This window comes from Ursus arctos, unplaced genomic scaffold (assembly GCF_023065955.2).
Source record: "Ursus arctos isolate Adak ecotype North America unplaced genomic scaffold, UrsArc2.0 scaffold_12, whole genome shotgun sequence".
Lineage (NCBI taxonomy): Eukaryota > Metazoa > Chordata > Mammalia > Carnivora > Ursidae > Ursus > Ursus arctos.
The window spans coordinates 63,263,859-63,289,900 of NW_026622786.1; the positions used below are offsets into that span (position 1 = coordinate 63,263,859).

The 26,042-nt window shown below is 36.8% G+C and overlaps 1 protein-coding gene across 1 annotated transcript in view; it reads right to left on the reverse strand.

Moving 5' to 3' along the window:
• The window catches only part of SCP2 (sterol carrier protein 2), a 115,825-nt gene that overhangs the window by 84,839 nt on the left and 4,944 nt on the right, over positions 1 to 26,042 (reverse strand). Inside the window, exons 2-5 of the mRNA XM_026498068.4 lie at positions 21,355 to 21,412; positions 20,663 to 20,734; positions 18,252 to 18,383; positions 15,970 to 16,034 (exon numbers count right to left, since the gene is read on the reverse strand). Coding sequence (XP_026353853.2) covers positions 15,970 to 16,034; positions 18,252 to 18,383; positions 20,663 to 20,734; positions 21,355 to 21,412 — 327 coding nt within the window. The remainder of the gene's footprint in view (positions 1 to 15,969; positions 16,035 to 18,251; positions 18,384 to 20,662; positions 20,735 to 21,354; positions 21,413 to 26,042) is intronic.

Consider the following 26,042-nt stretch of genomic DNA (forward strand, 5'->3'; position numbering starts at 1 on the left):
AAAAGATGACATGATACTCTGTATGGAAAACCCAAAAGAATCCATCCTGCTCAAGAATGATTGGATAAACCAGGAAATTAAAGATCAATTTTAACAATTTATGGAGACCAACGAGAATGAAAACACAATGGTCCAAAACCTATGGGACACTGCAAAGGCAGTCCTAAGGGGAAAATACATAGCCATCCAAGCCTCACTCAAAAGAACAGAAAAATCTAAAATGCAGTTTTTATATTTTCACCTCAAGAAGCTGGAGCTGGAACAGAAGAACAGGCCTAACCCACGCACTAGAAAGCAGTTGATCAAGATTAGAGCAGAGATCAATGAATTAGAAACCAGGAGCACAGTACAGCAGATCAGCAGAACTAGAAGCTGGTTCTTTGAAAGAATAAATAAGATCGATAAGCCACTGGCAAGACTTATTCAAAAGAATAGAGAAAGGACCCAAATTGATAAAAATGAATGAAAAGGGAGAGGTCACAACCAACATCAATAAAATAGGAAGGATCATTAGAAACTTTTATCAACAGCTTTATGCCAATAAATTAAACAACCTGGAAGAAATGGATGCCTTCCTGGAAACCTATAAACTACCAAGACTGAAACGGGAAGAAATTGATTTTTTAAACAGACCGATTAATTATGAAGAGATTGAAGCAGTGATCAAAACCTCCCAAAAAACAAGAGTCCAGGGCCTGATGGATTTCCCGGGGAATTCTACCAAACATTCAAAAAAGAAATAATACCTATTCTCCTGAAGCTGTTTCAAAAAATAGAAACAGAAGGAAAACTACCAAACTCATTCTATGAGGCCAGTATTACCTTGATCCCCAAACCAGGCAAAGACCCCATCAAAAAGGAGAATTACAGACCGATATCCCTGATGAGTATGGACGCCAAAATACTCAACAAGATCCGAGCTAATAGGATCCAACAGTACATTAAAAGGATTATCCATCATAACCAAGTGGGATTCATCCCTGGGATGCAAGGGTGGTTCAACATTCGCAAATCGATCAGTGTGATAGATCATATCAACAAGAAAAAGAGTCAAGAACCATGTGATCATCTCAATAGATGCAGAAAAAGCATTTGACAAAATACAGCATCCTTTCCTGATTAAAACCCTTCAGAGTGTAGGGATAGAGGGTACATTCCTCAATTTCATAAAAACCATCTATGAAAAGCCTACAGCAAATATCATTCTCAATGGAGAAAAGCTGGAAGCCTTTCCCTTAGGATCAGGAACACGACAAGGATGCCCACTCTCGCCATTATTATTCAACACAGTACTAGAAGTCCTTGCAACAGCAATCAGACCGCAAAAAGGGACAAAAGGTATCCAAATCGGCAAAGAAGAAGTCAAACTGTCTCTCTTCGCAGATGACATGATACTCTATATGGAAAACCCAAAAGAATCCACCCCCAAACTACCAGAAGTTATAGAGCAATTCAGTAACGTGGTGGGATACAAAGTCAATGCTCAGATATCAGTTGCATTTCTATACACGAACAATGAAACTGAAGAAAGAGAAATTAGGGAATCCATTCCATTTACAATAGCACCAAAAATCATACGTTATCTCGGAATTAACTTAACCAGAGACGTAAAGGATCTATATTCTAGAAACTACAAATCACTCTTTTTTTTTTTTTTAAGATTTTATTTATTTATTTGACAGAGATAGAGACAGCCAGCGAGAGAGGGAACACAAGCAGGGGGAGTGGGAGAGGAAGAAGCAGGCTCATAGCGGAGGAGCCTGATGTGGGGCCCGATCCCACAACGCCGGGATCATGCCCTGAGCCAAAGGCAGACGCTTAACCGCTGTGCCACTCAAGCGCCCCAAATCACTCTTGAAAGACATTGAAGAAGACAGAAAAAGATGAAAAAATATTCCATGCATGTGGATCGGAAGAATTAACATGGTTAACATGTCTATGCTACCCAGAGCAATCTACACTTTCAATGCTATCCCAATCAAAATACCAATGACATTTTTCAAAGAACTGGAATAAACAGCCCTTAAATTTGTGTGGAACCAGAAAAGGCCCCGAATTGCCAAGGAATTGCTGAAAAGGAAAAACAAAGCGGGGGGCATCACAATGCCGGATTTCAAGCTATACTACAAAGCTGTGATCACAAAGACAGCATGGTACTGGCACAAAAACAGCACATAGACAACGGAACAGAATACAGAACCCAGAAATGGACCCTCGGCTCTTTGGGCAACTAATCTTCAACAAAGCAGGAAAAAACATCCAGTGGAAAAAAAGACAGTCTCTTCAATAAATGGTGCTGGGAAAATTGGACAGCTACATGCAAAAGAATGAAACTTGACCACTCTCTCACACCATACACAAAGATAAACTCCAAATGGATGAAAGACCTCGATGTGAGACAGGAATCCACCAAATCCTAGAGGAGAACACAGGCAGCAACCTCTTTGACTTCGGCCACAGCAACTTTTTTCATGACACATCTCCAAAGGCAAGAGAAACAAAACAAAAAATTAACTCGTGGGACTTCATCAAGATAAAAAGCTTCTGCACAGCCAAGGAAACAGTAAAAAAAAACTAAGAGGCAGCCCACGGAATGGGAGAAGATATTTGCAAATGACACTACAGATAAAAGACTGGTATCCAAGATCTACAAAGAACTTCTCAAACTCAATACACGAGAAACAAAAAAACAAATCAAAAAATGGGCAGAAGATATGAACAGACACTTTTCCAATGAAGACATACAAATGGTTAACAGACACATGAAAAAATGTTCAAAATTATTAGCCATCAGGGAAATTCAAATCAAAACCACATTGAGATACCACCTTATGCCAGTTAGAATGGCAAAAATTGACAAGGCAGAAAATACCAAATGTTGGAGAGGATGTGGAGAAAGGGGATCCCTCTTACACTGTTGGTGGGAATCCAAGTTGGTACAGCCACTTTGGAAAACAGTGCGGAGGTCCCTTAAAAAGTTAAAAATTGAGCTACCCTATGATCCAGCAATTGCACTACTGGGTATTTACCCCAAAGATACAGATGTAGTGAAGAGAAGGGCCATATGCACCCCAATGCTCATAGCAGCATTGTCCACAATAGCTAAATTGTGGAAGGAGCCGAGATGCCTTTCAACAGATGACTGGATTAAGAAGATGTGGTCCATATATACAATGGAATATTACTCAGCCATCAGAAAGAACGATTACACAACATTTGCAGCAACATGGACGGGACTGGAGGAGATTATGCCAAGTGAAGTAAGTCAAGCAGAGAAAGACAATTATCATATGGTTTCACTCATTTATGCAACATAAGAAATAGGAAAATCGGTAGGAGAAGGAAGGGAAGAATGAAGGGGGGGTAAACAGAAAGGGGAATAGACCATGAGAGACTGTGGACTCTGAGAAACAAACTGAGGGCTTCAGAGGGGAGGGAAGTGGGGGATTGGGATAGGCCGGTGATGGGTATTAAGGAGGGCACATATTGCATGGTGCACTGGGTGTTATATGCAAATAATGAATCATGGAACATTGCATAAAAAACTGGGGATGTACTGTATGGTAACTAATATAACAAAATAAAAATTATTTTAAAAAATATATACCCACAAATCAATCAACATGACACATCACATCAATTTAAGAGAAAGGATATGAACGATATAATCATTTCAATAGATGCAGAGAAAACATTTGACAAAGTACAACATCCATTTATGACAAAAACCTTCAACAAAGTAGGTTAAGAGGGAATATACATCAACATAGTAAAAGTCATATATGAAAAACCCATAGCTAACATCATTCTCAATGGGGAAAAACAGAAAGCCTTTCCCCTCAGGTCAGGAAGAAAACACTGACGTCTACACTCACCACTTCTATTCAACATAGTACTGGAAAGTGCTAGCCACAGCAATCAGACAACAAAAAGAAATAAAAGGAATCCATATCAGTAAGGCAAAAGTAACACTTTCACTATTTGCAGATGACACGACACTATCTATCAAAAACCAAAAAGACTCCACCAAAAAACTGCTAGAACTGATAAATGAATTCAGTAAAGTCAAGGATACAAAATCAACATACAGAAATCTGTTGCATTTCTTTATACCAATAATGAAGCAACAGAAAGAGAAATTGAGAAAACAATCCCATTTACAATTGCACCAAAAATAATAACATACCTAGGAATAAACCTAACCAAAGAGGTAAAAGACCTGTACTCTGAAAACTATAAGACACTGATGAAAGAAATTTAAGATGACACAAAGAAATGGAAAGACATGGGGCAGCTGAGTGGCTCAATCAATTAAGTGTCCAACTCTTGATTTTAGCTCACAGTCATGAGATCAAGCCCTGCATTGGGCTCCATGCTCAACTCTGACTCTGCTGTCCTTTTCCCTCTGCTCCTCCTCCTCTCTCTCTCTCAAATAAATAAATAAAATCTTAAAAAAAAAAAAAAAAAAGAAATGTAAAGACATTCCATGCTCATGGATTGGAAGAACAAATATTGTTAAAATGTCTACTCTACCCAAAGCAATCTACATATTAATGCAATCCCTGTCAAAATACCACCAGCATTTTCCACAGGGCTAGAACAAACAATCCTAAAATTTGAATGCAACCATAAAAGACTCCAAATAGCCAAAGCAGTCTTGAAAAAGAAAAGCAAAACTGGAGGCATCACAATCCTGGACTTCAAGTTACACTACAAAACTGTAGTTATCAAAATAGTATGATACTGCCACAAAAATAGACACATAGATCAATAGAGCAGAATAGAAAATCCAGAAATAAACCCACAATTATATGGTCAATTAATCTTTGACAAATCAGGAAAGAATATCCAATGGGAAAAAGACAGTCTCTTCAACAAATAGTATTGGGAAAACTGGACAGCAACATGCAAAAGAATGGAACTGGACCACTTTCTTACACCATATACAAAAATAAACTCAAAGCAGATTAAAGACCTAAGTGTGTGACCTGAAACCATTAAAATCCTAGGAAAGAGCACAGGCAGTAATTTCTGCAACATCAGCTGCAGCAACGTTTTTTCTAGAAAGGTCCCCTGAGACAAGGAAACAAAAGCATAGCAAAAAAAAAAAAAAAAGAAAGAAAGAAAGAAAACAATCAACGAAACTAAAAGGCAACCTATGGAATGGGAGAAGATATTTGCAAATATCATATCCGATAAAGGGTCAATATCCAAAATATATAAAGAACTTATAAAACTCAACACCCAAAAAACAAATAATCCAATTAAAAAACGGGCAAAAGACATAAACAGACATTTCTCCAAGGAAGACATACAGATGGCCAACAGACAGATGAGAAGATAATCACAACCACTTACCATCAGCGAAATGCAAATTAAAACTACAATGAGATACCACCTCACACCTGTAAGAATGGCTAAAATCAAAAACACAAGAAACCATAAGTGTTGGTGAGGATGTGGAGAAAAAGCAATCCTCTTGCTCTGTTGCATGGGAATTCAAACTGGTGCAGTCACTGTGGAAAACAGTATGGAAGTTTCTCAAAAAGTTAAAAATAAAACCTACTTTATGATCCAACACTACTGGGAATTTATCCAAAGAATACAAAAACACTAATCCAAAGGGATACATGCACCCCTATGTTTATAGCTGCCCTGTTTACAATAGCTAAGATATGGAAAGAGCCCAAGTGCCCATCGATTGATGAATAGATAAGGAAAATTTGATACACACACACACACACACGCTAGAATATCATTTGGTGATAAAAAAAAGAATGAAATATTGCCATTTGCAATGACATGGATGGAGATAGAAAGTATAGTCCTAAGTGAAATAAGTCAGTCAGAGAAAAACCATAGGATTTCACTCATGTGGAATTGAGGAAACAAAACAGAGGAGCAAAGGGAAAAAGAGAGAGAGACAAATCAAGGAACAGATTCTTAACTGTAGAGAACAAACTTATGGTTACCAGAGGGGAGGTCTGTGGGGGGGATGGGTGAAATAGGTGATAAGAATTAAGGAGTGCACTTGTCATGATAAACATCAGATGATTAAAATAAAAACATCTTTCAAAAAGTTAAATTATTGTATTTTCTGTATCTTGAGACTAAAAATATTCTGCTTGAGAAAAGAATGATAAAGATATTTGTTGAAAAAAGGAAAAAAGAGGATATACATTATAAATTCTAAAAGCAAGACAAAACACCAGAGATATAGTTAATGAGCTTATAAAACAACTAAAGTGAAATTACCAAAAAAAAAAAAAAAAAAAAAAAATCTCCACAGAAGACAAAGAGAAAAAAAGAACAAAGAAAATATTAAACAAAAAGAAAACAAGTAGCAAAATAGTAGATTTAAACCAGTGTTGTCCTAGTAAATGCTTAATAACAAGCTCACAAGGGTGGAAGAGACCCAACTGACATATTTACCAATTTTTGTTGTGTAAATGCTCCCACCACAGCTAATTTAAATCACTGAAAGCAAAGATGAGAAGAGATGTGCACAATCAAATCTTGCAAGCTAGTATGAGCCAGCAGGTATCAGTTTCAGCTAACCACTAATTTAAGCCCTATATATCAATAACCATACTAAATGAAAAGACATAAAAAGCCCAATTAAAAGGCAGAACTTGCTGTATTGCTAAAAAGCAAGACCCAACTATATGTTGCCTACAAAAATCTAATTCAAAAACCACAGTGAAATATCACCTAACACCTGTTAGAATGGCTATTATCAAAAAGACGAGAAATAACAAGTACAGGTGAGGATGTAGAGAAAAGGGAACTTTAATGCTCTATCAGTGCTCATATAAATCTCAGCCACTAAGAAAAATAGTATGGCAGTTTCTCAAAAAAATTTTTAAAAACTACCATATGATTCAACAATTCCAATTCTGTGTATTTACCTAAAGAAAACAAAAACACTAACTCTAAAAAATATATGCATCCCCATGTCATTCACTGAAGCATTATTTACAACAGCCAAGATATGGAAACAATCTAAATGCCCACCAATGGATGAATGGATAAAGAGAATGCAGGGTGGGGGCACCTGGGTGGCACAGTCAGTTAAGTGTCTGACTCTTGGTTTCCGCTCAGGTCATGACCTCCGGGTCATGATCTCAGGGTCATGAGATCGAGTCCCATAGTGGGCTCCATGCTGAGCAGGGAGTCTGCTTAAGATTCTCTCTCCTCTCCCTCTGTCCCTTCCCCCACTATCTCTCTCTCTCTCTCAAATAAATTTTTAAAAATTAAAAAAAAAAAGAAAATACAGGGGGCATATGTGTGTGTGTGTGTGTATAATATATAATATATACATAATGGAATATAATTTGGCCATGAAAAAGAATGAAATCTTGGAGCACCTGGCTGGCTCAGTTAGTAGAGCATGATCTCAGGGTTGTGAATTCAAGCCCTATATTGTGTGTAGAGATAACTTAGAAAAAAATAAGAAGAGGAATGAAATCTTGTGATTTATGGTAACATGGGTAGACCCTGAGACATTATGCTAAGTGCAATAAGTCAGACAATGACAAATACCACATGATATCATTTATATGTGGAATCTAAAAAAATAAATAAGGGGCATCTGGGTGGCTCAGTGGTTTAAGCATCTGACTCTTGATTTCAGTTCAGGTCATGATTGCAGGGTCATGAGATTGGGACCTGTGTTGGGCTCCACACTCAGCAGGGAGTCTGCTTGAGTCTCTCCCTCTTCCTCTGCCCCTCCCTACCACTCACACACGCGTGCATGCTTCCTCTCTCTCAAATAAATAAATCTTTAAAAATGAATTAATTAATTAAGCTCATAGATACGGAAAACAGACCAGTAGTTGTCAGAGACAGGGGAAAGAAGGTAGGCAAAATAGATGAAGGGAGTCAAAATGTACAAACTCCCAGTTATAAAATAAAAAAGCCATGAGGCAGTGCCTGGCTAGCTCAGTCAGTACACCACACAACTCTTAATCTCAGGGTTGTGAGTTCGGGCCCCATGTTGGGTGTAGACGTTACTTAAAAATAAAATCTTTTAAAAAAGTCGTGGAGATGTAATGTACAGCATGGTGACTATAGTCAATAATACTGTATTGCATATTCAAAAACTGCTAAGACTATAAATCTTAAAAGGTCTTAAAAGTTATCATCATAAGAAAATAAGTCCACCTGCCTCATGATCTTGTGGAAAACTGACAGGACTAGAACCATTTTAAAACAGAGTTAGAGCAGGCATTGTAGAGAAACTGCCTTACTTGCTTTTGTTTGAACTGGCTAAAACCTTCTGGACAAAATGGTAATTATGTTAAGCAATTGCTTGAGAAGTCAACAGAAGAACAAACACCCTGATTATAAGACTGATGGTTATGGACTTTCTGGGGAAAAAAGTCAACAGTTAATGCATAACCCGGAGTAGTTTGGCTTGTAAACATAAGTAGAAAACGTTTTTTCCCCTTTTATTTAACTCAGGTAATTGCCCTCTTCCTCTTCCTCTAAAAACCTGTTGCTTTCACCCTACAAGTGGGACTCCTATTTGGGTATTAACTTGAATCTGTCTTCCCCACACTGCAATTCTTTAATCCCGAACAAATGCTCATTTGCCTCTCAAAAAAAAAAAAAAAAATCTATAACCATGTTTGGTGACAAATGTTAACGAGACTTGTGGTGAACATTTCACAATATATGCAAACACTGAATCATTATGTTGTATACCTGAAACTAATATAATTGTGTATGCCAATTATACCTCAATTTTAAAAAACTAATTCAAACATAAAGACAGAAATAGGCAAAAGGATGGGAAAAGACATACTGTTCTAATTCTATGCAACAGAAAGCAGAAATGTCTATGTTAATATCAGACAAAAGAGATCTAAGATCAAGGAACACTACAAGGGATAGAAGAGGGTTATCCCACAATGATGAAAGGGTCAAGTTATCAAGTACCTAACAATCCTAAATGTTACTATGCCTAATATCAGAGCTTCAAAATACATGCAACAAAAACTGATAGAACTGAAAAAAATAGACAAACCCACAGATTTAGTGGATCTTAATACCCCCCTCAATAACTGATAGAACAAGCAGACAGAAATATCAATAAGGATATAGAAGACTTGATCAATATTAACAATCAATGTGATTTAGCATTTATAGAACACTCTACCCAATAACATCAGAGTCCATATTCATTTCAAGTACACAGAGACTATTTATCAAAACAGACCATATCCTGAGCCAAAAAGTAAGTCTCAGTAAATTAAAAAGTATTCACATCATACAAAGCATATTCTCTGACCACAGAGATTTAAAATGGAAACAAATAACAGAAAGATATCTGAAAATGCCCAAATACTTAAAAATTAAGCAACACGGGTGAAAGAAAAATCACAATGGAAATTTTTTTTCAAGTTTTTATTTAGATTCCAGTTAGTTAACATACAGCATAATATTAGTTTCAGATGTAGAATTCAGTGATTAGTCACTTACAGACAACATCCAGTGCTCATCATAAGTGCCCTCCTTAATATCCATCACCCATTAAACCCATCCTCCTCACCCAGCTCCCCTCTGGTAACCATCAGTTTGTTCTCTATAGATAAGAGTCTGTTTTCTGGTTTACCTCTCTTTCTTTTTTATTTCTTTTGGGATTTTTTTTTTAAGATTTTATTTATTTATTTATTTATTTATTTATTTATTTATTTGAGAGAGAGAGAGAAAGCACAAGCAGTGGGGAGGAGCAAAGGCAGGAGAAGCAGGCTTCCCGCTGAGCAGGGAACCCAACACAAGGCTCATTCCCAGGAGCCCAAGATTATGACCTGAGCCGAAGGCAGATACTTAAGCTACTGAGGCACCCAGGCAACCCTTTTTTTGGAAATTTTAAAATAATTTAAAATAAATGAAAATAAAAGCTTGACATAAGAAAATGTTGGTATGCTGCTTAAGAGTGTTTTTTGTTTGTTTGTTTAAAGATTTATTTCATGTTTTAGAGAGAGAGAGCATGGTGCAGGGAGGGGCACAGGGAGAGGGAGAGAAAATCTTAAGAGACTCCATACTGAGTGCAGACCCTGACACAGGGTTCAATCCCATGGCCCTGAGATCATGACTTGAGCTGAAAACAAGAGTTGGGAGCTTAACTGACTGTGCCACCCAGGCGCCCCTGCTCAAGCAGTGTTTTAAAAGAATCTACAGCATCGAATATCTACGTTTGTAAAAAGGACAGATTTAAAAGCAATGACCTAAGCTTCCAACTTAATAGACTATGAAAATAAAGAGCAAGTTAAATCCAATGTAAGAAAAAGGAAATATTAAGGATCATAGCTGATCTAACTAAAAAATGAACAGAATGAAATAGAATGAATAGAAAGTAGCAGAATGAAATAAAAAAGAGAAAAAATAGAGAAAAATCAATGAAAATAAAAGCTGGTACTCCAACAAGATCAATAAAACTGGTAAACCCTTTTATTTTACTGATCGTGGGAAAAAGAGAGAAGACAGATTAACAACATCACAGGAAGAACATGTCCAAAGATCCTACTTTAAAGGTATACTATGGGAATAATATGATCAACTTTTTGTCAATAAATTCAACAATTTATATGAAATGGACAAATTCCTTAAAGGGTATTATCAAAGCTCAGTCAAAATAATAATAATAATAATAATAATAATAATAATAATAATAATAATAACATAAATAGTAATATATTTACTGAAGGAACTGAACTACTGATCTTAAAAGGTTAAAAACCTTCCCATAAAGAAAACTCCAGACCTAGATGTGGTTTTTAATAATTTTCAAATAAAAGTTATCAAGGTATTTATCATTCACTACTCAAGGAAAACAATTTTTTTTCATGTGTCATAAATGTTAGGTACTCCCATTAGGGACTCACCTAATAATCTTATTTTGTACTCTTCTCCAGCTGCCACCCTCCAATCCCATTTTTCAAACTATCCCCTAAACATATTATCTTTTTTTTTTTTTTTTAGTAGGCTCCATGCCCGATGTGGGGCATGAACTCACAACCCTGAGATCAAGAATAACAGGCTCTACCGACTAAGCCAGCCCGGTGCCCCTGAATATACCATATTATGTTCATTCCAACATCTGTGATTTGGCTCATGATGTTTTCTCCCATACCCAGAAAGATCTCACTTTTCCCTATATTTAATTATCTTTGTTTTATTATTATAATTATCCTTACTCATTATATAATAATTTCATGTAATTATTATCTCTTATTGTTTTTAAGACTCAACCTAACATTTCCCACTTTCTTTAAAAGTTCTCTAAGGGAAAAAGGGAAACAGCTCTTGTTGATCTGAATGCCTATTATGTGCCAGACACTCTCACGATTACTAAGAGATACTATCACATGTATTTAATTTAATTTGATGTAGAGGTCCCTTAATGTTTGAACAGAGAGAACTGAATCATATTGACCTCATAAGCTAAATAATAGTATACTCTTAGATGAATAGGCTAAAAGTTATCTTCAACTCATTTTCTAACAATGATTCTAGTTTTAGGGGCACCTGGCTGGCTCAGTCAGAAAAGCATGCAACTCTTGTTCTTGAGGTCATGAGTTTGAGCCCCACACTGGGTATAGGGATTACTTAAACGAATAAAACTTTTTTAAAAAGGTGGGGGAGGCGCCTGGGTGGTGCAGTAGCTGAGCATCCGACTCTTGGTTTCAACTCAGGTCATGATCTTGGGGTCATGGGATCAAGCCCCACATTGGGCTCCTGGCTCAATGTAGAGTCTGCTTGAGATTCTCACTCCCTCTCCCTTTTCCCCTGCCCCCGTCTAAAATAAATAAATAAATCTTTAAAAACACACACACAACACACACACAATGATTCTAGTTTTATATTTTAGTGCCTTCTATAGAAAAATCTGTATTTACCAGAGATCAATTCCTACATATTCATATTTTAAAGTCATCAAGTATATAATTTAAGAAGCAATTCCCCTTGAAAAAAATACATATATATTAGAAAGTGCCTAGTTGCCACTAGAGAAACAAAACTAAAAAGTAGGAATCATTACTAAATGATTATTACTAAAATGAAGATTACTTTTAAAATGAAGAAAATAGGATTAAACTAAAATAGAAATCTTTAAAATCATGTTGATAATCAAACTCAGAGGCCCTCAATCTCTAAATTGTCAAAAATTGCTTTAAAATTTGCTTACAATTGCTTTAAAACTGCTTTGAAAAGTTTTAAAAACTGGGGCACCTGGCTGGCTTAGTGGGGCATGTGACTCTCGATCTTGGAGTTGTGAGTTCAAGCCCCACATTGGGCATAGAGATTACTTTAAATAAAAAAAAAATTTTAAATTGCTTTTTTACAAACAGAATGTAAGACTATTCTAAAGGTGACATTAGCCCAAAACTCAATATCCATTGAAAAACAAAACAAATATCTACAACCTTCTGTTCTAGTGATATTTTTCATATAAAGACAATACTAGGGGCACCTGGGTGGCAAAGTTGGTTGAGTATCCGACTCGTGGTTTCAGCTCAGGCCATGATCTCAGGGTTGTGAGATCCAGCCCCGTGCCAGGCTCCATGCTCAGTGCAGAGTCTGCTTGGGATTCTCTCTCCCTCTCCCTCTCCCTCTGCCCCTCCTGCTCATGTTCTCTCTCTTTCAAATAAATAAATCTTAAAAAATTTTAAAAAAAGACAATACTAATACTCACCCCACTATTCCCTTTGCTTTTGTTTTGTTTTTTGTTTTATTTTGTTTTGTGGTTTCACTGTGGGGTTTCTTTTTATTTATCCTAATTTGGATTCACTGGGATTTTTCAATCTGCAGATTACTGTCCTTTGCCAGTTCAAGAAAATTAGTAGCCATTATCTCTTCAAATAATGCCTCTGCCCTATGAAACACCCAGAAAACAATTAACAAAATGGCAATAAGTCCAAACCTATTAAGAATTACATTAAACGTAAATGAACTAAATTCTCCAATCAAGAGACAGAATGGCTAAATGGATAAAAAAACAAGACCCATCCATATGCTGCCTATAAGAGACTCACTTCAGATGCAAAGACACACAGATTAAAAGTAAAGGGACAGAGGGATGCCTGGGTGGCTCAGTCGGTTAAGCCTCTGCCTTCAGCTCAATGATCCCAGGATCCTAGGATCGAGTCCCACATCGGGCTCCTTGCTCAGCAAGGAGGCTGCTGCTCCCTCTGCCTGCCGCTCCCTCTGCTTGTGCTCTGTCTCTCTCTCTGTCTCAAATAAAAGTAAAATCTTAAAAAAAAAAAAAAAAGTAAAGGGATGGAAAAAGACAGTCTATGCAAATGAAAACCAGAAGAAAGCTGAAATTGCTATAGTTAGGTAAAACAGATTTTAAGACAAAGACTATAATAGACAAAGGTCATCAAAGAGGATAAACTAAAACCCACTTCTATTTGTTACACATAAGATTCAAATATTCAATCTAAAGAATAACACTTCATTATTTGGCTCTCCTCTACATTCACATGTTGATATACATATTAAAGTATAATTATGTTTAGTCTTATTATTTTAAGTCAGGTTTAAAACCTCAAAACCAGCCATCGAATGATAAAGGGGTCAATCCAACAAGATGACATAACATTCATAATTATTCATGCACCTAACACAGGAGCACCCAAATATATAAACCAAACGTCAACAGACCTAAAGGGAGAAACGGACAGCAATACAATAATAGTATAGAGAACTTTAATACCCTACTTTCTTCAATAGATAGATTATTCAGACAGAAAATCAATAAGGAAACATTGGACCAGATGGACTTAACAGACATATAGAGAACACTCCACCCAAAAGCAATAGAATATACATTTTTCTATGGTACACATGGACCATTCTCCAGAATAAATGATGTGGTAGGCCACAAAACAAATCTTAAAAATTTAGGAAGACTGAAATTGTCAAGCATCTTTTCCAACCACAATGGTATAAAACTAGAAATCAACTACAAGAAGAAAGCTAGAAAATTCAAATATGTGGAAATTAAACAACACACTACTGAACAACCAATGGGTCAAAGAAATAAAAAAAGAAATCAAAAAATATCTTAAGATGAATGAAAATGGAAATACAACACACCAAAATTTATAGGATGCCTCAAAAGCAGTTCTAAGAGGGAAGTTCATAGTGATAAACTCCTACACTGAGAAACAAGAAAGATCTCAATAAAAACCACACAAAAACAAACAAACAAACAAAAAAAAAAAACATTTAATTTTACACATCAAAGAACAAGAAAAAGACAAACAAACAAAGTTAGGCCCAAAATTAGTAGAGAGAAGAAAATAACAAAGATAAGAGTGGAAATAAATGAGAGAGTAAAAAGCAAACAGCAAAGATCAGTGAAACTCAAGGCTGGTTTTTGGAGAAGATAAATAAAATGCTTGTGCCTTATTTTCTCTCTCACTACTACTTCTCCATTAATTCAATTAAACACAGTTATATTTTATCACACTATCCTCCATTTATTTTAACTCCCTGCCAATTTTTCATCTTTTTTCTAAAAGATAAGAATATTTTTTAGAGTGTATTCTAATTATTTATAATCTAGTCCAGTTTCACTAATTCTGTTTTTAGTTATATGTAATCTATCAAACCTATCTTCTGATTTCTTGATTTTAATTATTTTATTTTTCTTTTCTATAAACTCTATTTTTTCATGCCTATAATGTCCTTTTTCACAGTTTCCTATGCCCTTGGGATATTTCCAAGCTTGTCTTTTATTTCTTCAAACGTGGTAAGTGTGCCTAAATCTGTGTTCAATAAATCCAGTTTCTGAGGTCTTCAGAGATCACTTTTTACTGTACCTTCTTTATCCTGGTTCTCAGTTATGGTGCCCTGTTTCTTTAATGCCTGGTTACCTCTGACTGCACGTCTTAGAGAATTACTTGAAGAGTTCTCAAAGCCTCCAAAAGAAAATGCTTTCTTCCAAAAGCAAATTCACATTTATGTCTGTTAAGTGTCTAGGTAACTATCATTCTGGAACCAATTTAGACTCAATTCAAGGTTTGAGGTTTCTTTGACTGCCCTGTAATGAGAATTTTGGTAGCAATCTCAATGAGGAATAGCTTGTGGTTTATGAATTATCAATGAAATAATTTTCTGGGGGATTTCTTTCCTTCTCTTTTTTTCTCCCTTGTCCTGCTCAGTGCCAAGTCAACTCTCCTTGTAATCTCATGAAAGTGGGGAAAAGAGGACATAGGGAGGAGGACAGTTTTCCTTTGGGTTCACACTTACCCAAAGGGTTTATCTCCACAGAGCCCCCATTTTATTATGGGGAGTGGTTATTAAACTTCTGATCATAGGAGGACCTGAATTTTGACTACTTTCCTCTTCATTCTAGGGGGCCATCAAAATTGAATCTCACAGCTTCCTGATGAAAGGCATTCAAGCAAAAGCAGCTTCAAACACTGATCTTAATTAATTCTCTGGCATTTACCTGCAATTCCTCTTCTCTCTTTAACACTTCAATGCCTTTAGGATTTTTTGTTTATATTCTATTCAAATATTTTAGCTGTCATCAGTAGGAGAACAGGTTCAAATAACCTGGCTTCCCATTACCAGAATCAGAAGTCCCATACTTTAGTAATCCTCTTCAATTTGTTACATGGAATTAATTTCTGAAATAATGACTCTCAAATTAAATAGGTAAGTCACCTCAAATTCAATTATTTGACCTCTCTGAACATCAGTTCCATCACTGACAATGTAAAGAAGCTAAACCAAATCATCTGTATGATTCTTTACTGTTCTAACATACCAGAATTTATACATACATATGCAATGTCACTTTTCAAATCATGAATGATATCAGCTCATTTAATAACTATGCCAAGTTATGCTTCATGTTGCTTATTAACAGGTTCTAGTCATAGTAGTCAAATGGGTAAAGTTTTCTTACAGTATTATAACAACTCCAGAATAACAGTAAATAAGACTCACACTTAATTGAATGGATCCCTTCTCCATCTTCTCAAATCCAAGAGCCAAGACACAATCTGCCATACCTTGAAAGAAAATGTAATTATCAGAAAAATTAAATTTTTAGACACCTAACAAAATACTAGAAGTAATTTATATTACTAGTAAATACTATAAGTAAACACTATAAGTAATTTATATAAAACGGAAAAAGACGCTATAACCCTACAAAATATTTAATAAACGAAAAATTAGGGAAAATTCTTATATGATCCTATTTCTTTTAAGGATTTTATTTATTTATTTATTTGAGAGAGAGAGACAGAGAGAGAGAGAGAGCACGGGCTGTGGGGAGGGGCAGTGGAAGAGGGAGAAGCAGACTCCCCACCCAGCAGGGAGTTCATCGTGGGGCTCAATCCCAGAACCCTGGGATCATGACCTGAGCTGAAGGCAGACGCCTAACTGACTGAGCCACCCAGGTGCCCCTACACGATTCTAGATAAGAGGAAAAATTAGGAAAGTATTGAATTCTTCTTTTGATTCCCAATATGGTAACAAAACTTTTTATTTTTTAATATGGAAATATGGTTCAGTGAAAAACAAATATAAACAGCTAATTTTGAATTTTAAAACACTAAATAAAATTTTTAAAAAATTTTAAAGGATCCTAATCAAAATCTTAACAGAATTATTTCTGGAGGGAGGGGATGCCTAAAAAATGATGTTAGAATTCAAATGAACATCAAAACAGGAATTACTAAAATTTTTCTTTAAAAAGAAAAGAAAAGAACGGGGTGCCTGGATAGCTCAGTTGGTTAAGAACCTAACTCTTGATCTCAGTTCAGGTCTTCATCTCAGGGTTTTGAGTTCAAGCTCCACCTTGCGTTCCATGTTGGGCATGGAGCCTACTGAAAAGAGAAGAGAAGAGAAGAGAAGAGAAGAGAAGAGAAGAGAAGAGAAGAGAAGAGAGGAGAGGAGGGGAGGGGAGGGGAGGGGAGGGGAGGGGAGGGGAGGGGAGGGGAGGGAAAAAGAAAGAAAAATAACAAGGTGAGGGGAACAGAAGACACCAGCATTTTCAAACAATAAGACATTATAAAGGTCCAACAATTAACACACTGAGTAGTGGAGTAATAATCAACAACTGATCAGCAGAACAGAATACAGGGGCTAATAAAAGACCCTGGAATATTCAGAAATACAGAATATTTCCGAATACACAAATACAGAACTGAAAACATATGGCCACAAAAAATGTACATAAATATTTATGGTAGCATTATTCATGATAGCCAAAAAGTAGAAACAATCCAATGCCCATTAATTGATAACTGTTTAAACAAAATGTGGTCTACCCATACAATTGAATATTATTTGGCCATAAAAAAGAATGAAATATTGATACATGCTACAACATGAACAGTGAAAACATTATGCTAAGGGGCACCTGGGTGGCACAGTCAGTTGAGAGTCTGCCTTCAGCTCAGGTCATGATCTCAGGGTCCTGGAATTGAGCCTCACATTGGGCTCCCTGCTCAGCAGAGAGTCTGCTTCTCCCTCTGCCCTTCACCCCTGCTCGTGCTCGCTCTCTCTCGCTCTACTCTCGCTCATAAATAAAAAAATAAATAAATAAATCTTTTTTAAAAACTAAAAAAAAAACATTATGCTAAGTGAGAGAAGCCACGAAAGGCCATATATCATATGACTCCACTCACTTAATGTTTAGAATAGGTAAATCCAGGGACAGAAAGTATGTTAGTAGTTACCAGGGACTTAGGAGAGGGGAAAATGGGGAGTGACTGCTAATAGGTTTAGGGTTTCTTTATGCAGTGATAAAAATGTTCTAAAACTAGATAGTGGAGGGGCACCTGGGTGGCTCAGTCAGTTGAGCATCTGCCTTCAGCTCGGGTCATGATCCCCAGGGTTCTGGGATCGAGCCCTGTGTCGGGTCTCCCTGCTCAGCAGGAAGCCTGCTTCTCCCTCTCCCTCTGCCACTCCACCCGCTTGTGCCCCCTCCTTCTCTCTCTCTGTCAAATAAATAATAAAATCTTTAAAAAATAATAATAAAATAAAATAAAACTAGATCATGGTGATGGTTGTGTAAAATCTGCAACTCTAAAAAAGACTGAATTGTATAGTTTCAAAAGGTGAATTTTATGGTACATAAATTAGATCTCAATAAAGTTGTTATTTTTTGAAAAGATATACAGTATAAAGCAATCCCTCTGACGGTCATGTGGAGAGCTAACGGGGGGGCAATAACCCCATATCTATTTCAGTACACTAGACAAATCAGCGATCCTCACCACCCTGAATCAGCTGACGGGCCATAAACAAAGCAGTAGAACCAGTAGCACAGTTATTGTTGACATTTATTATAGGAATTCCAGTCAGTCCCAAACTGTGATAGATAGACCTCTGCCCGCACGTAGAGTCACCTGTATGGGAAAAGAAACAAAAACTATAATATCTGAAACATGGGAATTTATGAAGCTGCAATGCAACATGATACCACATTATGGGGTTTTTTTTCAGTATTGTGCCTTTGCCTAGCATATAACACAGGCACAACAATAAACTACTGACATCTTATTCAGAAACAGTTTTTGCATTAAGCATTATTTACACTCCAAATATGACAAATCCTCAAAACACAGTATATGTGTTCTTTCTTTACATGTTATAGACGTAGGGAAGTAGAGAAATGACCAAGTAATAGCAAACAATTCAATCTGGCTAGGACTGCATGATAAAGGAAGCAAGGTTTCATTTCTACTTCAGATATAAATCTTTAAAACTACATCAACTGATTAAAAGGCTATGATTTTCTCTTCATATAAAGGTTCTACAACTTCAAAAAGTTGAAAAGATCCTGTATGGCAGGGTGTTTCAGAAAAACAGTGATCCAAGCTGAATACACATTTGACTCCCTTTCCCAAGTAACATGGCCATCAAGGCAGACAGGCCAGAGCATTATGATGGGAACATCTGAAGGTACAGACTCTCCAGAAATCTTCAGGGAAAACGGCAAGGTTCAGGACCTTCTTTTCAATAAATACATTGTGCATCTCTTAGACCTAGTAAATATCCCTTTGAGGATTCTCTTGATACCTTGAAATCTCAAAAAAAAAAAATCACAGATAAGCACAAACATCCATCTACAGTAATACTTATTATAGTTTTTTATGATAACTAGAAATTAGAAATAATTTAAAATGTCAAATTAATTAATTAAATGTCCAAGAACAGGATATCATTACAATATCACCAAGACTAGAAATCATGCAATCATTAAAAATGCTGTAAAAAGACGGGGGACATTCTAAATGTCAACTAAAAGGCAGTGGGTTATATGATTTATCTATTCAATGGAATTTTATGTTATCATAAAAAAAAAAGACCAAGGAAGCTCTTAATGATATAATTTGGAACAGTAGCCAAGAACTACTAAGTGGAAAAAAAAAATCAAGATACAAAACTGTGTTTATTATGCTACCATGTGTGTAACAAAAGAAAGGGGAAAAGGAAACTTACACACTCATACATACTTGTGTATATACAAATCACCTGTGCAAAGATACACTAGAAATTAGTGAAACTGGCTATCTAAGGGAAGGGAACCATGAGACAGGAAGACAGGAATAAGAGTGAGACTTTTCACTATATAACCATCCACCTTTGGTATTTTTGTACCATGTAAATATTTTATCTATTCCAGAAAAAGAAAAAACTTAATTGAAAAAATGTTAATATAAAGGAAGACTTAATGGGGAATATGGACTATACTAAATGAGAAAAGTAGGTTACCAAAAAGTACTAGGACCCTTTATTTTTCTTTTTTTTTTTTTCTTTTTTTCAAGTTTTATTTATTTAAGTAATCTCTACACCCAACATGGGGGTCAAACTCACGACCCAGAGATCAAGAGTCATATGTTCTTCTGACTGAGCCAGCCAGGCACCCCAGGACCTTATTTTCTTTAAGCAAAAATTCTATGTGCATGCATATTCACACGCATTCATATTCACTTAAGGATAACATCAAAAAACTAATGGTAATAATTTCTGGACTGGACAATGGGATTACAGGTGACTTTTTTCTTGTGTTTTTCTGTGTTTCCTTTTTTCTTTCTTTTTTTTACAATTACTATATACTCTTTTTCCTAGTTAGGAAAAAGTTTAATGAAAAAATTTTATTGGAGTTGCCTGGGTGGCTCAGTGGTTGAGTGTCTACCTTCGGCTCAGGCCGTGATCCTGGGGTCCTGGGACTGAGCCCCAGAATGGGCTCCCTGCTCAGTGGGGAGCCTGCTTCTCCCTCTCTTGTTCCCCCTGCTTGTGCTCTCTCTCTCTGTGTCAAATAGATAAATAAAATCTTTTTAAAAATGTATTGGATACAAAAAAGTCAACAAATACAAATTTTAAGATAACAAAGAACAAAAATTTACCTTCTGAATACTAATTATCTTTACGTGGTAGAACTATGGGTAATTTTTTTTAAAGATGAACAATGTTTTTTAATTTAGCTCCTGTTTTGGCAATAAACAATGGCAAAAAACATACATTAAACTAGGCTGACACATAAGGGAAATCTAGGAATGATGGAAATAAGACTCTGAATTCTGAGTTTAGAGGATTAAAATTCACAAATGCCTCTGCATTGTTTATGAAGTTGCTGTTAGATTAGGTGAAACATTCTTAAAATATATAGTTTATCACATACCATAAACGTAGCCAATACACGCCTGTTCCACCACTGAATAAGCGATCTGTGCATCAGCTAAAGCCTTCTGGCCTATAAAAACAAAAGGGTTTTATCAAAGAGTGCTCGGAGTATTTGCTTAGGTGAGTCAAAATTAGCTTTCCCAGAGTAGATCTACCTCTAATAGTCTATGTTCAATTCAAATGACAAATCCTTCATCAAGTCATCTCATATCTCACCATTCAGAAGTAACCATTTCTTCCTCTAAGCTATTACTTTTTCATACCTCCTTTTTGATACTTAACATTTTCTGTCCTAACTGTATACCTAACTATAAATATATTAAATCCCAAAGTCTTAAAGCTCCTTAACCTCAAGGTCCTTACTCATCTCTGGTTCCACTGCACATCTAAAGCACAAAATTGGAAAGAATATCATTATTGTGGGGGTGAGGGGGAGACTCCCACAGAGCCCTTTGATGTCCCAGCAAAGAGGTGGACAGTACATAAAATCACAGGCCACTGTTTGCCCTGACTATCTAGCTAAGAATGCCCAAGCTCTTTTCCCTTTTCCTTTCTAATGAATCACTAGGCAATTGTCTGTATAGGTTCTTCTCCCTTGACCCAGGCTTCTTTTTATGGTTGCAAGGCTCCACAATCAAGACAGACAACACAATAACTCCAATGTTCAAAGATCTAAATTTTCTATATTACCTGCTTCTTTTGCCAAGTCGGGGTAGTCTCTTGAATTCTCAAGCCCAGGCTTCAAGAACTAAAAATACAGGAGATAATAAATAGAAGCAAATATAGTTAGATTTTCCTCACAACAGAGCACTGCAATTCATTTATCAATTAATTTAAACAAAAATATACTGAATACCCATCATGCTCCTGGACTCTGATAATAAATAATATACAGTCCTTGCACTCAGGGAGCTTCCAGTCCAATGGAAAACAGGCATTTATACTATAGTATCCTTAAGTACATAACAATTTGGGAGAGAAAACTACCTAGCCTCAGAAGGAGGATGAGAAAGGCTTCCCAGAGAAACTGATATTTAAATTAAGTCTTTAAGGGGCACCTGGGTGGCTCAGTCGTTAAGCGTCTGCCTTAGGCTCCGGGCGTGATCCCGGCGTTCTGGGATCAAGCCCTGCATCAGGCTCCTCCGCTGGGAGCCTGCTTCTTCCTCTCCCACTCCCCCTGCCTGTGTTCCCTCTCTCTCTGGCTGTCTCTCTCTCTCTGTCAAATAAATAAATAAAATCTTAAACAAATAAATAAATAAAATAAAATAGTGCCCTCTTAAAAAAAAATAAAATAGGGGCGCCTGGGTGGCACAGCGGTTGAGTGTCTGCCTTCGGCTCAGGGAGTGATCCCGGCGTTATGGGATCGAGCCCCACATCAGGCTCCTCTGCTATGAGCCTGCTTCTTCCTCTCCCACTCCCCCTGCTTGTGTTCCCTCTCTCGCTGGCTGTCTCTATCTCTGTCAAATAAATAAATAAAATCTTTAAAAAAAAAAAATAAATAAAATAAAATAAAATAAATTGAGTTTTTAAGAACGAGTAGGAGTTAGCCAAGTGAGAGAAAAAAAATTCTAGGGCAAAGGCCTAGAAGCGAGAGAATATGGCTCAATCTAGGTACTATAAACAATTTTATGTTGCAGAGGTTGAAGCCCAAATAAGATTCGGCAAGTGATAGGGACAGAAGAGTAACTTAGGACCAAATGATGATAACTACTAACACTTATTGGGCACTTACTGTGTTCTGCATTATGCTAAGCACTTCACATGTATTAACTTATTTAATCCTCACAACAATCCTAAGAGGTAGGTATATTATCATCATCACTTTACAATAAGAAAACTAGGGTACAGGGACGCCTAGGTGGCTCAGCTGGTTAGGTGTCTGCCTTTGGCTCAGGTCATGATCCCAGGGTCCCGGGACTGAGTCCCACATCAGGCTCCTTACTCAGTAGGGAGCCTGCTTCTCCCTCTGCCTGCCACTCTCCCTGCTTGTGCTCGCTCTCGCTCTCTGACAAATAAATAAATAAAATCTAAAAAAAAAAAAAAGAAAGAAAATTCGGGTACAGAGATATTAAGTAATTTGCCCAAGGACACATAGCTAATTAAGTAGTGAAGCTGAAATTTCAGACAGTCTGGTTCTAGAGCCAACTCAAAAGGGACCTTATATGCCTTCCTATGATGTCTGGGCTTTATGCTAAAGACAATGGATTTTTCTTTTTTTTAAAGAGACTGGGGGTGCCTGGGAGGCTCAGTCAGTTAAGGGTCTATCTTCAGTTAGGGTCATGATCCCGGAGTCTCAGGATAAGCCCTGCATCGGGCTCCCTGCTCGGGCTCCCTGCTCTCACTGAAGTGGAGAGCCGGCTTCTCCCTCTGCCTCTGCCCCTCCCCCACTTGCTCGCTCTCTCTTTCTCTCTCTTGCTCTCGCTCTCTCTCTCTCTCTCTCAAATAAATAAATAATCTTAAAAAAAAAGAGAGAGAGACTGGGGAAAAAAAAAAACAAAGGAGATACTGCTACACACCCATTAGAATGGTCAAAATCCAAATAATGACAACAGCAAATGCTTACAAGGATGTGGAGCAACAGGAAGTCTCATTCATTGCTGGTGGCAATGCAAAATGGTACAGCCATTTTGGAAGACAGTTTGGCAGTTTCTTGTAAAACTAAACATCCTCTTAACGTATGATCCAGCAATTGTGCTCCTTGGTATTTATGCAAATGAGTTGAAAACTTATGTCCACACAAAACCCACACAGGGATATTTATAGTAATTTTAAATAATTGCCAAAACTTGTAAGCAACCAAAATGTCTTTACTAGGCAAATAAATAAACTGTGGTAATACAAACAATGGAATATTATTCAGTACCAAAAAGATGTGAACTATCAAGCCATGAAAAGACACGGAGGAATTTTAAATTCATGTTACTAAGTGAAGAAGCTAATCTGAAAAGCCTACATACTATATAATTCCAACTATATGACATTCTGGAAAAGGAAAAACTATGGAGACAATAAAAAGATCAGTGGTTGTCAGGGGCTGAGGGAAGGGAGGGATGAATAGGAAGAGCTCAGAGGATTTTTAGGGCAGTGAAACTATTCCATATGATACTATAATGGATACATGTCATTATACATTTGTCCAAACCTAGAATATACAACACCAAGAGTGAACCCTAATGTGAACTATGGACTTTGAGTGATAATGATATGTCAGTGTAGGTTCATTGATTATAACAAATGCCCCATTCTGGTGCAGACTGCTGATAGTGAGTGAGGCTGGGTATGTGTGGGGGCAGGGAGCATATGGGAACTCTACTTTCTGCTCAATTCTGCTGTAAACCTAAAACTGCTTTGAAAAATAAAGCCCTATTTTTTAAAAAAGAGAACAACTGGAGGGTGCTCTGGCTGGCTCAGTCAGTTGGGCACCTGCCTTCCGATCAGGTCATGATCCCAGGGTCCTGGGATCGACTACCACATTGGGCTCTCTCTCACTCTCTCTCTCTTAAATAAATAAATAAATAAATAAATAAATAAATAAATAAATAAAATCTTTTTAAAGAGAGAGAGAGATTGGAATAAGAAGACCTGATTTTAGGTCATTCTAGATGCAATGTGGAGAATGAATGAAGGAACAGGCTAGAGGCAGTGAGGCCAAATAATTCTGAAACAGTCCAAGTGAGAGTTGACTAAGATAACAACAGAAAGGATGGAAAAAGTCTACAGACTTAAAAACATAAAGGAAGGGGCACCTGGGTGGCTCAGTCAGTTGGGCATCTGCCTTCAGCTCAGGTTATGATCCCAGAGTCCTGGGATCAGCCCCGGGGTCGGGCTCCTTACTTAGTGGACAGCCTGCTTCTCCCTCTACCCCCCTGCTCATGCTCTCTCTCTCTCACTGTCTCAAATAAATAAATAAAATCTTTAAAAAGGAAGGAAGGAAGGGAGGGAGGGGGGAAGAAATGAAACATAAAGGAAGTAAAATCTACCAAACTGGGTGACAGATTAGATGAAGTGCACTGGTTTGCTAGTCAGTGGGGGTGCTAACAAAAAATGGCTTTCAAAAAATTTTGACTGCAAACCACCATAAAACACATATTATGACAAAACCCAGTAAACACATATATACATACATAATTGAAGCTAAATTTTCATGAAATACTTATCCTTGTTATATTGATACAATATTTCCTATTCCATTTCAATTTTTTTAAGACTAAAGGAAACCTTCAAAATTGATTTCACAACCTCCCAGTGAGTCACAAAACCCTGTTTGAAATACTATATAGAGACTTGACATAATATCACATTTCATTGCTCAATGCCAAAATATACTTGTTGAACTGAACCAAAAGAAAACATTTAACATTTGTTCCCATATCTGTCCCATCTAATTTCTTCATAATTCCTGAATTAGGGAATCCTTCGTAATCCCCCAATTCGGTATCTAGAAATTTCCTGTTCTCCCCCTACTCGTTCTTCAGTTCACTAGCTACAGTCAGATCATTTATAGAGAGCACTTACATAAAGAGAGCAGTATGCTAGGCTCCAACTGGTAATACCAATTAATGATTAAATTATCATCGATGTAGTGAAATAACTGCAGTTTCCCATTCCTTGCTGAAATCAAGGCAATTTTTAAATAGTTGGTCAAGCAAATAAACACATAGACTATTACTCTTTCAAAAGTAAAAGCATGGTTAGGTGGAAACTACCAAATGGAAAAAAAAAGAAAAAAGAAAAAAGAAAGAAAGAAACTACCAAATATCCATTAGCAGCAGATTGGATCAACTGTGGTTATGTTCACACAATGAATTACATGACATCAAGTAGAATGAACAATCTATAACTACACATAAAATTATGGATGAATCTTAGGGCACCTGGGTGGCTCAGTCAGTTAAGCGTCGGTCTTCGGCTCAGGTCATGATCCTGGGATCAAGTCCCACATCTGGCTCCCTGCTCAGCAGGGAGTCTGCTCCCCTCTCTGCCTCTCCCTCCCTTTCTCTCTCTCTCTCAAATAAATAAATAAAATCTTTTTTAAAATTATGGATATCTCACAAATATAATATTGAATGATAAAGCCAGAACTAATCTATAGTATTAAAGGTCAGAAGTCAGGGTAATGGTAAGCCTTTGCAGGTGAGGAGCCAGTGACTGAAAAAGAGCACAAAGAAGATTTCTGAGGTGCTGGTAATGTTCTGTTTTCTTAGTTTGGCTTGTTTGTTTGTTTTTGATCAAAGAAATGCAAAACAAACAAAAAGCACCATAAGGCTTATAAAAACAGCAATCCTGTTTCACTACTCTCCCTGCACTAGTCTTACTTGCTCCTCAAACATCCACTTTTAATTCTTTTAGATGTTTCTTCTTTTATAAACTGCCATATT